The sequence below is a fragment of the Hylobates moloch genome, unplaced genomic scaffold (genome assembly GCF_009828535.3).
Source record: "Hylobates moloch isolate HMO894 unplaced genomic scaffold, HMol_V3 SCAFFOLD_14, whole genome shotgun sequence".
Classification (NCBI taxonomy): Eukaryota; Metazoa; Chordata; class Mammalia; order Primates; family Hylobatidae; genus Hylobates; species Hylobates moloch.
Window position 1 is genome coordinate 48,706,454 of NW_026652289.1, and position 17,918 is coordinate 48,724,371.

Here is a 17,918-nt window from a genome sequence, read left to right on the forward strand (position 1 = left end):
TGGGAATACAGGTGTGAGCCCACCGCACTGGGCCATGTTTGTATTCTTTAAATATACATGTGCTAAGGTATGGGCAAATCTGAAACATCTTTTTAAATTTTCTCTTTTAAAGATGAGGTCTCATTATGTTGCCCAGGCTGGTCCCGAATTCCTGGCCTGAAGCAATCCGCCCACCTTGGTCTCCCAAGTGCTGGGATTACAGGCGTGAGCCACCATGCCTGATCTTGAAGCATCCTTGATATTAAACTCTAACTTCCTTTCTTTTTCATCTCCAAACCAATCCTTAACCAGAAATAATCTTCCTAAAGCAAAGCTCTGCTCAAAATCTTATCTACTCTTTTCTGTAAGTCCAATTTTTATGCAAAGTATTCAGCACAATGCCTGGCACATGGTAAACAATACATTTTAACTATCTATAGCTGCAACTACTTTCCAACTAACCACAGTACAGTTGACTCCTGAAGGATGCCAGATTTAGGCATACAGACCCCTCTACAAGTCAAAAATCCATGTGTAATTTTATGTTCCCTCAAAACTTGAGCTATTAATAGCTTATTAACCAGAAGCTTTACTGGTAACATAGTCGACTAACACATATTTTGTGTTGTATGTTTGTATATTATTAGTATATAATGTATTCTTATAAAAAAGTAAGCTAGAGAAAAGGAAATGTTATTAAGAAAATCACAAAGAGGAGAAAATATATTTACTATTCATTAAGTGAAAGTTGATCATCATAAAAGTCTTCATCCTTGTCTTCACATTGAATAGGTAGAAGAGGGGTTGGTCTTGCTGTCTCAGGGTTAGCAGAGGTGGAGCAGGTAAAAAAAGGGGAGGCTGGAGAGGCAGGCATACTTGGTGTAACTTTATGGAAATACAATGTAATTTCTGACTTTTCTGCTTTTTTGTTTCTCTAAAAATGTTTCTATCTGGTACCAATTCTTCTTACACCATTTGCTTTAGTTTTAGTTCTCATATCACCGAAGAGTCCACGTTGCAAATGAAGTGAAAAGCAATCTTGAATAATCAGATCCCTCTGTCAGACTGTCTAGCGTCAATCTATTTTCTGGCACTGCTTTTTCTCTTTTTCTATGTCTTCTTCCTCACTGTCTGGCAGTGGTTTGGAAGCAGTTCATCTCCATCAAGTCATCTTCTGTTAATTCTCCTGGTTTGGTGTCTATTAGCTTCTGAATGTGTCCAAGATCCCTATCTTGAAATCCTTCACCCCCAACCTTTCTTGCATATCCACAATCTCTATCATGATTTCCATCCTGTGAAGTCATGCACAACATCTGGACACAGTTTTCTCCTGCAAGAATTTTTTGTTTCAGGCTTGAGAGCTTTCACATCTTCTTCTAAACAATAATGGTATCTTGAATGGTATCATGTTCCCTCTATTGGGGTTCTCTTCCATAGCACTGACAATCTTTTCCATAGAGTACCATGTGTAATGAGCCTGAAAGGTTTTTATGACCCCTGACCTAGAGGCTGAATTAGAGATGCTTCTCTGGGGGCAAGCATATCACTTCGACGCCTTCAGTGCTGAACTCATGAGGTTCTGGGTGGCCAGGGGCATTGTCCAATATCAAAACAACTTTAGGCCAGGAGCTGTGGCTCATGCCTGTAATTCCAGCACTTTGGGTGGCCGAGGTGGACAGATGACCTAAGATCAGGAGTTTGGGACCAGCTTGGCCAACAGGGCGAAATCCCATCTCTACTAAAGATAACAAAGAAATTAGTTGGGCATGGTGGAGTATGCCTGTAATCCCAGCTACTAGGGAGGCTGAGGCAGGAGAATCGCTAGAACCCAGGAGGAGGAGGTTGCAGTGAGTGGAGAGTGCGCCACTGCACTCCAGCCTAGGCGACAAGAGTGAAACTCCATCTCAAAAAAAAAAAAAAAACAAAAAAAACCCCAACAACCTTAAAAGGCAGTCCCTTACTGGCAAGGTACTTTCTGATTTCAGGGACAAAGCATTAATGTAACCAATCACGAAAAAGGGTTCATATTGCTTAGGCGTTCCTGTTGTACAACCAAAAGATTGGCAGCTGGTGTTTATCTTTTTCCCTTCAAGACTCGGGTTAGCAGCTTTATAGGTAAGGGCAGTCCTGATCATAAACCCAACTGCATTTGTGCAAAAACAGTAAAGTCAGACGATCTCTTCCTGCCTTAAGTCCTAGTATTCACTTTTCTTCCTTAGATCTTTGTGACCTTTTTCTTCCAGAATAGGACACTTTTGTCTGCATTAAAAATTTGTTCAGGCAGATACTCTTTCTCCAACAACTTAATATAGTTTGGGAACTTTCTTAATGTAGTTTGGGAACCTACTGCCTCTTTTTTGGCAGAAGCTGTTTCTCCTGTTATCTTGACTTTTTTTAAGCCAAACCTTTTTCTAAAATTACCAAACCGGCCAGGTATGGCAGTTCCGGTCTATTATCCCAGCACTTTGGGAGGCTGAGGTGGGCGGATCACCTGAGGTCAGGAGTTTGAGACCAGCCTGGCCAACGTGGTGAAACCCTGTCTCTACTAAAGAAATACAAAAATTAGCCGGGCATAGTGGCACACACCTGTAATCACAACTACTTGGGAGGCTGGGGCAGGAGAACTGCTTGAACCCAGGAGGCGGAGGTTGCAGTGAGCCGAGATAGTGCCACTACACTCCAGTCTGGATGACAAAGCAAGACTCCATTTCAAAAAAAAAAAATCAAACCATCCTTTGCTGGCATTAAAGTCTCCAGCTTTAGAATCTAAAAGCTGTCATATAATGACTTCACTTTTTCTTGAATCATAGTATGCCTTTCTTTATAGCAATCCTGCACCCACATAAAAGCTGCATTGTCAATACAAAATAAAAAGGTATTTCATAAAAAAGTACAAGGTTTTTGTGCCTGCTGGCATAGCTGCAGAGACGGCTTCACAAATTTCCTTTTTTTTTTTTTTTTTTTTTTTAACAATAGTCCTTACACTGAATTCATTTATCCTGAAATGGCAGACATCATTCATTTTTCTTGAAATGGCAGAATAGCAGCTGCAGACATTAATCTATGGTACATACCAAGCCAATTCAACTTTTTCTTGTAATGTCGGACTTTTCTCTTCTTGGGAGCACTTCCAGTATCACTAGTGGCACTTTATACGAGTCTTATGGTATTATTCAAAGTTTACAGTATTGCATTAAACACGATGAAAAATACATCAGAACCACAAGAGATTACCTTTTACTGTGGTAGGCAATTTACTACAGAGACAAACTGCTGAAACAGAGGTGATCAGTGCTGATTAAAATGCATGGCATTTTAAGTGGATACGTGCAGCACCTGAACTCACTGCAATAGCAATAGGAGGTGGCTATGAAATTGTTAGAGAAGTACAGTATATACTACAGTAACTTTTTGCCACTAACGCTTAATACTGCATCTTTACATTTGTTTACATTTCTCTTGACTATGAATGGCTTCATGTATGATCTGCATATTGTATAGGCAAGTTTTGATAAAACTAATTTTTTATAATAGGTTTCTGCATATTCTGTGGTAGTAAATGATAAAATACACAAGTATCTACACGTTTTACACATTCAAGACATGCCTAACTTTTCTTAATTAAAAAAATATATTTCTAGGCTATACGGTTCATCTGTGAGTTTTTTCCAATTGCTGCAAATCTCCAAAAAATTTTCCAATATGTTAGAAAAAACTCTAAGTGGACCCCTACAGTCCCATGTTGTTCAAGGGTCAACTGTATATGTTTTTAGTCTTATTTCTTTATTCCTGTTGGATTGCAGTACACAACACTCTTGTTCACATATTATGTGCTATACAGCGACATTCCCCTATTCATGGTCCCTGCACATGCCCTATTCATTTTCTTCAAGTTATTCGTTCTGCCTGAAATGCCCCTATTTCCATCAGTTATAGGTCCTACTCACTCTTGAAGACACACTGAAACATTCTGCCTTCATGGTCCTTTCCTTGCTGGGCCTCTAAGAACTACCACTTTTAAATGTAAATTAGTTACTCTCACCCCTGAATTCCCAGAGCAATCTGACTGTACTTCATGTACTTTCTTTGCTAAATGCTTTTGAACATTTCTTTCTCCCTCCCACCACCATCTGCATCTGATAGCTATGTTACAGTAGCCAACATATATTGATTACTTAATGTGTGGCAGCACTGGGCTAACTGCTTACATGTCTTAACTCACTGAACCCACAAAACAATGTATGATTAGCCCTATTTTATATATACAAAGTACTTCCAGTTTACCAAGTACTTCAAAATATTCTCTCCTTGAAAGCAGCAGCCACATTCTTCAATCTTTCACAGAATCTGGCACACTAACCTTATTTGTCTAATACTTCTGAAGTCAACTGAAATAAAATTCTTTTTTAAAAGCTATTCATTTCACTTTTAGGTTTATAATCAAAGCTATTTTTATTTCCTTAAGAAAATTCAGAAGCTGAAATATATCCAATATTAACTCTCAAGGGAACAGGAACAATCTTAATTGAAGTCAATAATAGTAAGCTATGCATTATTATAAAACATCATCTTAATTTTAAACATTTGATTTAGGTCCTTACCAGTAAGTCCCACTTTCTTCCTGCACATGAAACAGCGATTCTTTTTTTGTTTTGGTTTTTCAAGAGACTTGCTTTGCTCTTCAGATGGCCGCTGTGCCGTGTCTGATACTGAAGCTGACAAAAATACGAAGGTGGCAAAATTTAATTATTCTGTAAGATTTTGCTATTCCTCATCCCACCCTCCCTAGTCTATTATTCACAGGATACTGAGGAATTTATTAGCACAGAAAACTAGTCATTAAATTACAAAGTTGTTTACAAAAATATGACTCATTTTTGTTAAATGTATGTATATATGCATGTAGAAAATAATCTAGAATATGTAGTGATACGTTAACAGTGGTTGTATAGACTTTCTTCTTTAGGTTTTAACTGTATTTTCTAATTTTCCTAGTAACTACAAATTTAATCAATAAAAGGCACATAAACAACTACTACTTGAATATTCTAAGGGAGTGTGCAAGACCATAGCCACATGCATAGTTATAGTTCTTAATATTGTTTGGGGTCAGAATGACATCGGTTTCTCAGAGAACAAGGGAAAAGGTGAAACCAAGATTCTGTGGAATATTAAGTATGTTTAAAGTTCCCAGAATGTTTCACATAAAGGCACTTTAAATGTTACAAATAAAGCAAATTGAAGCAAAGAAGCTTTAAAATGTTGTAAGATAATAAGCTGATGCATTTATGTACGGAAACCAAAGCCAGATTTACCAAGATTCGGGTTAAATTACTATTCTGAAATCTTAACATGCCTCCCTCCTGTTGCTAACCACTCTAGCCCTCATGAATGCTGTCACCAGAGTCAGAATCATATAATATGACCTTGCAGACGTGACATTTTGCTCTAAAATGGTGGAATTTGCCATAGATCAAATTCTTAACCTCTCCAGTTTTATCACCAACTAGACTTTCCCCAGGAATCCACTGCTCCATTAATCTACACTGGGAATACGACATGTACCTTTGCTCACACTTCTTACAATCTATTCCAAAGGGTTTCCTTTTTCCCCATTTGATCTAGGTCCTCTTCTTTTTCAAGACCAAGGTCAAATACCCTTTCCTTGTCTCAATTCTCTGTAGCTTCTCACTCTGATTTTCCTTAACACCTTTTCCAAACACTGGGCACCTCACGAGTTCCCTCTTCAATCCATGCTTCACACATTGCATCCAATCATCTGCCTTAAGTGAAAATCTAATGATGTTCCCTCTGATGTCTAGAATTCCTCAATGGCTCCCAACTACCCCCCAGGATAAAGCCCAGAGATCCTTCATGATTTTCTTCATCCTTCTTTCTCTAGCCTCATCTTTCACTATTCCTCAACAGTACTCCATGATTCAGCCATACTGAAGTACTTGCAGTTTCCCTGGACATATCAAATTCTCTTTTGCCTCTGGGCTCTTGTTTAAGTTGTGCCTTCCATACAAAATACTCTTTCTATGCCCCTCTGGTCCCTCTTTTTATCAGGCTAACTCTAACTTGTTTTTCTTGTTTAAGCTTATATAACCAGCTCTTTCTCCACTGCCTCTCCAACAACCTTGGAGTGGGAAACCCTACTATGTATAGCACTTTTCATATTAAAATTCCCTCATTGGCTTAACCTGGTTTAACTCTGAATTCTTTGAGGGGAGACATCGGTCCTATTTATCCCATTATCAGTGCCTATCCCAGTGTCTCCAACCACATAGCAGACACTCGACAATAAGTACCTGTTGAACTGAACTACTTACCTATTTTATTTATGTGCCTCATTTCCCCAACTACACTGTAAGGCCACTGAGAAGAAGGATGGTTACCTTATTCCCCATCTGAACCTCCAGTCCTATCACAGTGAACTACACATCGTAATACATGCTCAGACATTTGCTGTGATTCTAACCTGCTTATGTTGCCATCATTATCTCATATTTTAACAAAAGATGACAAAAGGCAAAATACCACAAAGAAGTAAATATGTGCTAATGACAAACTCTATAGCATGTTACTCCCCTCAGACACGCTGAAACCAGACAGGAGATGGTTCTATTAATAATACTGTGAACATATTATTTTTGAAACAGAATATACAGACACATCAAACCTTTTATTTTCAATGAATAAATATCCCTAGAATGTAAGCTCCAAGAGGGCAGGGGTTGAATGTCTTGTTTACTGTTTATCTCCAGCTCCTAGAACAGTATCTGATAAGCCTATCTGGCTATGCATATAGACCCAAAAACAGCTTAACTTGCAATCAGAAATGAACCTACTGTATTTATTGGTTTTGAAACCTATAATCCATAATATCTAACCTGTTCTCCGAAAACAGTCTGATATTCAAAAAAAACCCATTTAACAGCAGTAACACTATTACAAGATTATAGTTTTTAACAAAACTGGTTTAACTACTGAGATGCAAATTTGAATGGGATCTGGAAATGGAGAAGAGTGGAAATACATCTGTCTTCTATGCATACAAATGCTACTGCATATCTCAAAAGACATTTCACAGTATTAACCGTAAAGCCCCAAAGAAGGCAAATGGTTTCTTTTTAACTGAGGCAAATGCACAGTCTTTAAAGTGAAGGATCAGAAGGCTATCTAAAAGCTTATATGCTACAGCTCAAATGTGGGACCAATAAATGTCGATTATATACCCATGAGGCTAAGGTAACCTTAGCTTACCTGAAACTAATAGCTGACAACCTGAATTTCAACAGTCACAAAATGAATTCACGGACAAGATGATATAGTACTATTTTTAAAAGTCTATGATTCCCAGAAATCATCCTGTTTCCTCAGTTTTTATGTGAGTTTTAAGACCAAAGAATACCTTATCAACTTCCAAACAACCTTTCTAGCTTTAGTTTCAACATACAATTGCCTGAACTGATCACTTCAGCAAATAGTCTTTTCATTCTTTCTCAAATTTCATTTTTCCTATCTGTATGCGTTTGCACTCACAAGTTATCCTCCAGCAAAAGCCCTCTTCACTGTCTTGGGGTGGTGGGGAGATATAATTCACATACCATACAATTCACCCTTTAAAGTATACAATTCAGTGGTTTTTATTATATTCAGAAGGTTATAAAACCATCACCGCTATCTACTTTCAGAACATTTAAGTCACATTAAGGGAAAACTCTGTACTCATTAGCAATTACTGCCCACTTTCCACAGTTTCTGTCAACCACTAATCTTTCTGTATGACTAGCCTATTTCAGACATTCTATATAAATAAAATCATACAACATGCAGCCTTTTGCACCTAGCTTCTTTTATTCAGCATATTTTCAAGGATCATTCATACTGTGGCATGTATCAGAATTTCCTTCCTCTTGTGGCTGAATATTCTACTATACGGATATACCACATTTTTTTTAATCCAATCATCTATTTACAGCCATCTGAGTAGTTTCTATTTTTTATTATGAATAATGCCGCTACGAACATTTGTGTACAAGTTCTTGTGTGGACATGTTTTCAATTCTCCTGGGAATCAGGAGAAAAATGCTGGGTCATATGACAATTCTTTTTGATTTTTTGTGGAGCCAGCAGATTGTTTTTCAGAGTATCTGGCACCATTTTACACCCCCACCAAGGCAGGAGGGCTCCAATTTTTCTACATCCTTGACAATACTTTGTTATTGATTAGAGCCATCCTACTGGGTATGAAGTGCTGTCCCGTGACTTCCATTTCCCTAATATCTAATGATGTTGAGCATGTTTCATTTTCTTTTTGGGGGGGGGGGGGGCAGAGTTTTGCTCTTTTGCCCAGGCTGGAGTGCAGTGGCACAATCTCAGCTCACTGCAACCTCCACCTCCCAGGTTCAAGCAATTCTCCTCTGCCTCAGCCTCACAAGTATCTGAGACTACAGGAGTGTGCAATCACGCCCAGCTAATTTTCGTATTTTTAGTAGAGATGGGGTTTCACCATGTTGGCCAGGCTGGTCTCCAACTCCTGACTTCAGGTGATCCGCCAGCCTCGGCTTCCCAAAGTGCTGGGATTACAGATGTGAACCACCGTGCCCAGCCCTGTTGAGCATCTTTTCATGTGTTTATTGGAAACTGGTTTATCTTTTCAGGAGAAATGTCTATTCAAATCCTTTGCTTAATTTTTAAAATGGGTTTTCTATTGTTGAATTGTAATTATTTATATGTTCTTATCACATGTATGATTTGAAAGTATTTTTCTCTCATTCTGTAGGCTGCTTTTCCACTCTTTTATTTTTTGAGAGAGGGTCTCATTTTGTCACCCAGGCTGAAGTGCAGTGGTGTGTTAATGGCTCATTGCAGCCTCAACATCCCAGGTTCAAGTGATCCTCCCACCTCAGCCTCCCTCCCCAGTAGCTGGGACTAGAAGTGTGCACCACCACAACTTGGCTATTTTTTTGTACAGATGGGGTTTTGCCATGTTGCCCAGGCTGGTTTCAAACTCTCGAGCTCAAGTGATCTGCCCACCTTGGCCTCCCAAAGTGCTGGGATTACAGGCATAAGTCACTGCGCCTGGCTGTTTTTCCACTCTTTTAAGCAAAAATCTTTATTTTGATGTAGCTCGATTTATCTATATTTTCTGTGGTTGCTTGTGGTTAAGGTGTTAAGAAACCACTGCCTAAACCAAGATCACAAAAATTTATACCTGTTTTAAGAGTTTTATAGTTCTATTTGTTTTAGGTCTTTGATGTATTTTGGGTGAATTTTTGCATATGGTATGAGGTAGGAGTCCAATTCATTCTTTCGAATGTGGATATGAGGTTGTTCCTGCATCATTTGTTTAAAAGATTATTCTTTTCCCATCAAATGATTTTGGCACCACTGTTGAAAGTCAATTGCCCATAAATATAATAAGAGTTTATTTCTGGACTCTCAACTTTTTATTCCACTTACCTTTATGACTATCCTCATGCCAGTATAACATAGTCTTGATTACTGCAGCTTGTATTCAATTTTGAAGCCAAGAATTGTTAGTCCTCCAACTTTGTTCTTTTTCAAGATAGCTTTGGCTATTCTCACTCATTCTTTAGAAGCAGAAGAAATGCCTGATTTTTCAAACCCATACAGCTTTCCTATATCAGTCCAAAGAGACTGTCCCCCTCTGATTTCTCTGAACCAATAATTTGACAATCCAACTTTGTATAAAGTCAGAAACCCTCAGAGTAGGAAAGAGCCTGAGAATTCTAGTTCATCCTGCCACTAAGCACAGCATTCCCCTTCTACATGGTCTCTAACATCAACTCATCTTTCCTAGAATGCTTCAGTGATGCAGACCTTATCATCTTAACATATGACATCATTCGAGTGTTGGAAAGCTTCAAAATTCTCTCTTACTCTAGGCCTCCTACAACTCCCAAATCACTTGGGCAATATAAAGAATATCTTCTGCAGCTTACAAAGCTCATCCAACCTCCATTATCTCAGTATCTTTTAACACCCTGTAAGAGGGACATACTTACTCTCTTTTAAGAGTGATGAAAGTAAGGCTCAGTGAAGTTAAGCAGGCCTATCAAGATAGGAAAATAGAACTTATGAATCCAAATTCAGTATTTTTCTACTATGACCCAAGATCTGAGGGACTAAGAGGTTGACCAAATTTAAGCATATTCTTCAACAGTTTTAGAGTGTACCAAAATGCTTTAAGTAGTTCTTTTAAAAGCTAGCAAATGTGAACCAGAAATCTGATTTATACTCCTGAGTGACACTATGTAAGTAAGGTACTGCTGTATTTTTAAATCAAAAAGAACAACTAAGAAACATGCTTCAACATGCTAAATTCTCAATGAAACGTAACAATTCTTCAGAGCCATGTGGCCAATATGAAAGCAGTACCACCCACCTGGTAGCAGCATACCCTAATTAAAAGCAAAATACCTGTAGAGGAAAAAGTTGTTCTGAATGTTCCAATTACAGAATGTTACAAAATTCTGGCTTAGACATACAGCTGCTACTCATATACCTTCTTCCATCTGGGATGGTTTTCCTATCTACATAAATTTCCCTTGAGGGAACCATATGGAGTGAGGAAGAAGAAAACTGATACAGAAAACTGATACCTGGGTAGTTTGCTAAACCAGCTGATACTACCCTGAGAACTGAGGGAGATGTATGTGTTAACAGGAATACACATATCCACATCCTAGTCCAACAAGCTCCACGATTGTCTAATCATAAGAATACTGGCCTCTATAAGTTAGGTCCCTGGATTCCAGTTCCAGCTCTTATGACCATATGACTGACTCAAAGAGACTTTTTCTCTCTGTCTCTTTTCATCCATCTATTAAATAAATGGAAAAAAAGTTATTTGAATTTGATCAAAAATAGGGAAATCGTAATTGCATGTAAGTGTATATGAGTGTGTGCACATACAGAATACACATGTGCATATATACGAACATACATGTTTATATTTGTGTATGTTTATAATAAAAAGGGTATTCTTAATTCAATAGTATGTTATTTTTTTAAAACTAGGTTGTTAAGAGATTTTACATACTGAAACCTAATCCTCTTAAAACTGAGATGAAACTTATACCTAATTTATCAAAGATTTGCTGCTGATATTATGAATGCTAAGTTTTTTAAAGGTACTTACAAGTTAATACTGGTTTAACCTAAAAGTCATTCAAATCGTGTATGAAAAATGAGGCCTATACAATTTCTCCTAATATGGCATCAGGACCATCTTTTGAAGTGATATACTCAGGGCTAAGTGGAGAAAACGGTATTGTTTTCCATACACCACAAATGGAAAGAAAAACACTTTTATACACAAATGGTATAAAAACACTTCTTCTGTATTATGATAGTTCGCCAATCTATGACCTTTATTCTTTGTCAAACTTCCGTAAGTACTATTGTATTCTTAAGCTTTATACATTTTTTTCACTGTCAACATTCTAAAATTTTTTTTTTTTTTGGAGACGGAGTCTCGCTCTGTTGCCCAGGCTGGAGCGCAGTGGTGCCATCTCAGGTCACCGCAAGCTCCACCTCCCAGGTTCACGCCATTCTCCTGCCTCAGCCTCCTGAGTAGCTGGGACTACAGACGCCCGCCACCACGCCCGGCTAATTTTTTGTATTTTCAGTAGAGACGGGGTTTCACTGTTAGCCAAGATGGTCTCGATCTCCTGACCTCGTGATCCGCCTGCCTCAGCCTCCTAAAGTGCTGGGATTACAGGCGTGAGCCACCGCACCCAGTCTTTTCCTTATTTCTTTAAAAATATTCCTCATTTCTGCCCTTCCTTAAATTTTTTGATGTAACTAAGAAATAAGAATTATTCACTTAAAACATTTATCAATTTATCACAATATGCTAGATGGACTAGAATATTTACGTTGACCACACAGAATATTCTTTTGTTATGGCAAAATCTACACAAACAAGTAAACTGGGTCAAGTATTTGCTGGGTATGAAAAAAAGCAAGAGGAATTACCTAGCTTATTTAAATTTGTTTATTTAATTCTTGAGACCGGGGGTGGGGGATTTGCTGTGGTGCCCACCCAGGCTGGAGTGCAGTGGCACGATCATGGCTCACTGCAGCCTGAATTCCTGGGCTCAAGCAATCCTCCCACCTCAGCTTCCCGAGTAGTTGTGACTACAGGTATGTGCTGCCTCACCTGGCTAACTTTTTGTTGTCCAGGCTAGTCTCAAACTCCCAGACTCAAGCGATCCTCCTGCCTCAGCCTCTCAAGTAGGTAGGATTATAGGCACAAGCCACCGTGCCTGGCCTAAATTAAAAATTTAGCAAACTTAAACTAGGATTGGCAGATATATCTGTTACCATCATGTGCACACCATGCACAATGAAGTTTCACTGGTAAATCATCTCACAGGCAGAATGACACACTGCTCTTCATTATGCTTATCTTTCCAGAGATCTTTCCTTATTACCATGTTATTTCCATACACTGCTAGAATACAACTAATTAAGCAGAGATTATTTAGTAGCCTCCAAAATGGCCTACTCCGCATTCTCTCTCCCTACTACAAAAGGCTTCATACAAATTTTCAAGTCTTCCTAGATCACTTTAAGCTTCATAATGGGGAAATGAAGAGCTTGGGCAAGAACACTAGATAGATACCATGCTGTGAATACAAGCAACTGAATGTGACGATTGCATACATGGGGAAGAAGAAGGAGAACTGCCAGGCAAGACAGACATAGTCTCTCAGATAATGAGTCAAAACACAAAAGAGATTCTCCTCAAACCAGTAGCCCCAGTTTTCTTAGAGAGTAGTATATAGACTGAACTGGCTAAAATAGTAAAAATGAACAGTGTAACACTGCCACACGTTCATTTAATTATATTTTCCAAACTAAACAAATTTTGAATTTGTAACGTTTATGCTGATGATAAAATTACATGTAAGTGTGAAATGGCTCCCCAACATGTTAATTAAATACTTAAAGATATAAAGTATTGTGTTCATAGGGAAAATAGAAAAATATGTATTTTAAGCTGGCAATTTTTTTATACATGCACCTAGGATAGTGACTGGACTGTAATACTCAAGTAACAAAATACATGCTAGTTCATATACAAACCCTGCAGATCTTCTGTTTCAGGTACTGCTTTGTCCACAGATGTACTGTCCAATTGAGAAGATGCTACAGATTCTGATAAAAGTGACTGATTTGATACAGGGCTAGAAAAGCAAAATATTTCATTTTAAAAGGTGATCTCTACACATGAATATTAACTAATGTGACATAGTAAGAGTTCAACATATCTAAGTAGATGATTAAGATGAGAACACAGACATACTTTTTTAAATAACTTAAACATAATCATAGAGCTTTAAAACTAGAGACCAATTTGGACCAGAATTTTACTGCCTTGGAAACAAAGCAACAGTGTATATGTCCTTTGTGTATTTCAAGTACCACATGAATTCACTAAATGAAAACTAGCATGATAAAGACATGCTTAAAGAACCCTAAGACAAAGCTATAAATGATATTCTGGCATAGCAAAACTGAACATCTCCTATCGTGAATTGGAAAAAAGGAACCACAGTATAGGAACTTAATATACTGGTTCCTAAAAGCAGAATAAAAATGAAACCAGTATTGCTGTATGCAGGCTTCTAAATGATGTGACTTCAGAGTTAAAATATATATATACATATTACAATATAAACAAATATGAGTACTACATCATGATATTGAACAAAGATAATGTGTGACAAGACTATTTTTTTAATACAAGATAGTAATACTTGCAGAATAAGACTAACATTTCACTTAACATGCTTCCAAAGGACTTCAGGAGTAGGTCAGGATATATTATGAGAAAGAAAAAGATGCCTGAAAAAGAAATCTAAGACTTAAACGATAACCCCCGATCCCTCAAGGAAAAAGCAAGAAATCGCTTTTTCTAACTAGTTATAATCAGACAGATAAAATTTTAGGCCAGTTAATCTAAAAGTAGCTTTACGTAGTTTTCCTTATTAATCAAACACAGAATATACTCTTTAGTTTTTATTAGCATTCCCATTAGAATTCAGAGACTACATCTTACCTGGGCTGCATAGATGAAGATGTAGAGTCTAATGTTGACTGAGCTTCTGGGACACTGCCCTCTGTGCATTGAACTGGTAAAGATTCAGACAGACTACTGACAGAGGTTGCTGTAACAGTACCACATTTCATATTAGTGATTCTATATGCTCAGCAGTCTAAGACCTTATCTAAAAAAATCAAAATCCATTTTCCACAGAACACAGTATAGAGATTTTCTTTTAATATGTAGTATGTTGGTTTATTATTTTTAGTTAAAAATGTTTCAATGATTTGCCAGTGAAAAATATGTTAATTTTAAACCAAGAAGGAAACCATCAACAAATTGTATACATTAATAAACTCCTATTTCTTAGGACTGAATAGCACCCAAGCCCAAATGCTTTAATTCAAAAACATCTTCCAAGTACTAGAATACAAATGAGATATTTAAATAAGATGACATAGCAGTGAAGAATATAGGTTCAGAATTAAAATCTATGCTCAGTACATTAGGTTATAAATGTAGATGATGATTTAATTTTAAGACAATTTATACTCATTTGATCTTAGCCTTAAGAAAATTTGGAGTTTTGGTTAAATGGTTGTAGGTTTTGGCTTGAACAGAAACAGACAAGATCTCATACACAATATTAAATTAACTACGTAATAGCCTACACTTTCATTAACCACAAAAATCTATACATGCAGGCATTAACCTATATGAGAACTATCGTAAATGAATACATTAAACACTTTCCTTTTTGCAAAGCTTATACTCAGAATCCTCATGATCCTTCTTACACAACTACTGAAACAAAAGACCACCTCAATTCCAAGAATATCCTTTGACACAAAAAGGCATAAAAAACCTTAGTGAACTGGGGTTGAACATCCCTTACTATGAGTTAATCCATGATACTCCTCCTTCCTAATGGAGTAAAGCTTCGTCTCAAGTCCACTGAGCTGTGGTTATCAATAATCCACTCCTTCCTTCAACAACTACTTGAGCTGTAAGTCACACCAGATAAAAGAACAAAGGTTCTTTTATCACTCTTCCCTTACTTTCCAAGATAGTTGAGGTGTCCCCTCTATTTTAATAAAGTAATAGAATTCCACAGCCACAGAAATAAGATTATGGTATGAATTTACAGTATTTTCAATGAGTGATGATACTCATTCCTAACTCCTCACTACTGATTATAATCACAATGTGTAATGAGAAATTTTACTGATATGAATATGGTAATATAAATACAATGTGAGAGCAGAAAAAGGTATTGGGTATACTGAACTATCCACTTCTATTTCAATTATGAATACAGATGGGTTTTACTAGAATTACTTACCAGGTGGGCTTATTCTACCATTACTACTATTCTGTCTTTGAAGATGTTCTTTATAGCATACTGAACACATGCCATTTGTACGAGGGTTTCCATAAAATCCACAGCCAGTGGAACAAAGCATAGGCACTTGGCTGTGATTAGTTTCTTGGGCCATGTTCCTCCGTTGCACACCTGAAATTTATATAAAATTAGCAAAGAACTCAGACACATAACTTCCAATCACACATTATCCAAAACTGCTTTTATATGATAAAGAAAAAAACCCACATATACCAAACTATTCTACATAACTGTCCCAAGACATAGGGCTAAAAAGGAGAGGAAAATATAAAAACCAAAAGGACACACACTGAACTTTTTATCTCCAACTCACTCTACATAAGCAAGTCTGTACAAGCTCAGAAAGTATAAAGAACTCCTAGAGAAAGAAATCTGTTTTGAAGACTCTACCCCCGGAAGGTTAAGGATAACTTATTAAGTCTAGCTCAGTTTGGACCCTCCTAGTAATAAGAGATATACATTATAAGTTTTGATGTATGTTATACTATTTAATTTCTAAGGATTTAAACTTGTGCTGGAAGTTCATGTGCTAATGTGTGTTATTTATTCTGTTTTAAAAGCATTTCACAGAGTATCATTTCTGGCGAAGATATGGAGAACTGGGCTGAATGCTTGTAAAATGATAATAAATTGGTTCAATCTTTTTGGAAAGCAAGTTAGCAATTCACTTCAAGAACCCTGTAAAAGACAAATATTGCTATCCGAACCAGTCATTCCCCTTTAAGGGTCTTCAACAAAATGACTAGAGTATAATGACTAGAGTATAATCAGAAAAAGAATAATAAAATATAAGGGATGTGCTTCACAGCATTATTTATAATTTTTATAAACTGACAATAACATTAGAATGTATGTAGTTTTTTTTTAAAAAAGCATGATATATAAATGGCAAAAGTTATGCAGTCATTAAAAATATTTTAGAATACTTTTTGATGGAGGGAAATACTGATAATAATAACAATAAATGAAAAGGCACAATATGAAATGTGTATACAATATTTTGCCAATTAGGAAAAAAGGAACACCCATTAATCATCAAAAAGGACAGTAATGAACATATCCCAGGATGGTGAAGCTAGTGTTTTTCCCTGATTTGCACCTTTACTTTTAAAATTCTCTAAAATGAAGATATTACTTGCCTAATTGGTGGAAATTTTTATTTTTTTAAGTATTTAAAACTAAAAAAATTAAAAACTAACAGGACAGAGGCATTAGACAGGCAAGTGATGCTGGGACTGAGGGAATTGTTTGGGAACCACATGAAAGCAATAATCAATTACAGCAGATGGAAGAACCCCATGTGCCATTTCTCCCATAAAGCAACTGGTTCTTTGGCATGAATAACATGACAGAAGGTACTAACAGGCTCTCTTTCTTATTAAAAAACAACAATCTCCTAAGTGAAGGTTACTCCAAAATGGGTGTATATGTATTACAGATGAGTCTATTTCAAAGATCATGAAGAATGAGACTAACCAAAGAAGGAAAATGTTTTGCCACTGAAATTTCCTTGAACTGGTAAACACCCAAGGAAAGCATTCACAGTTTACTGTTACCAACTAGATTTCTCTTTCCCTACATTATCTGAAGACTGTTGATGGGTAGTGAGGATTTATACATATTTCAGAACCAAGAGCAATAATGCACTTGACTGAATTACAAAACAAGACAGCAGGCTTAGCATTTGCCTTTTAAAAAAAAAGTCCTAAAACTGTTGAGGATAGTTAAACCTTTAGCCTATGAACACAATTTGGGATTTTGGCAAGAATCTTTCTTATTCCATGATAAGTCATTTCAGAATCCCATCTTTGCCACCTTTCTTTTTATAAATGCTACTTTAGAACCCTCTTTCTTCTACAGCCCTGTAAAATATATACATATATATATATATATATATATATACACACACACATACATACACACACATATCAAATTAAAAAATAACAATCACAGTATAGAAATGCTAATGTCAAATTTTTTTTTTCCCTTTTTTGCCTATTTTATGAAGAATACTGGTCTGCAGCTTTCTTTTTTTTATGTTTATCTGATTTTGGTATCAGGGTAATTGCTCAAGGTCATGTAGCTAATTAATAAGTGATGGAGGCTGGGCACGGTGACTCACGAGGTCAGGAGATAGAGACCATCCTGGCTAACATGGTGAAACCCCGTCTCTACTAAAAATACAAAAAAAGTTAGCCGGGTGTGGCGGCATGTGCCTGTAGTCCCAGCTACTTGGGAGGCTGAGGCAGGAGAATTGCTTGAACCCGGGAGGCGGAGGTTGCAGTGAGCCGGGATCGCACCACTGCACTCCAGCCTGGGCAACAAAGCGAGACTCCATCTCAAAAATAAATAAATAAATAAATAAAATAAGTGATGGAGCTGGGATTCTATATATAATGTATGTGTGTATATATGTGTGCATAGATATACATATATAGTATGTATATATGTATA

The 17,918-nt window shown here is 36.9% G+C and overlaps 1 protein-coding gene across 5 annotated transcripts in view; it reads right to left on the minus strand.

Annotated features, from left to right (window-relative positions):
* ZFAND6 (zinc finger AN1-type containing 6) overlaps nt 1-17,918 on the minus strand; it is a 78,763-nt gene that overhangs the window by 7,133 nt on the left and 53,712 nt on the right. For all 5 annotated transcript variants that reach the window (XM_058427832.1, XM_032176224.2, XM_032176225.2 and 2 more), the window contains 4 exons: nt 15,405-15,575; nt 14,078-14,186; nt 13,102-13,202; nt 4,581-4,694 (listed from right to left, as the gene is read on the minus strand). In XM_058427832.1, coding sequence (XP_058283815.1) covers nt 4,581-4,694; nt 13,102-13,202; nt 14,078-14,186; nt 15,405-15,558 — 478 coding nt within the window. In that variant the 5' untranslated portion in view covers nt 15,559-15,575. The remainder of the gene's footprint in view (nt 1-4,580; nt 4,695-13,101; nt 13,203-14,077; nt 14,187-15,404; nt 15,576-17,918) is intronic.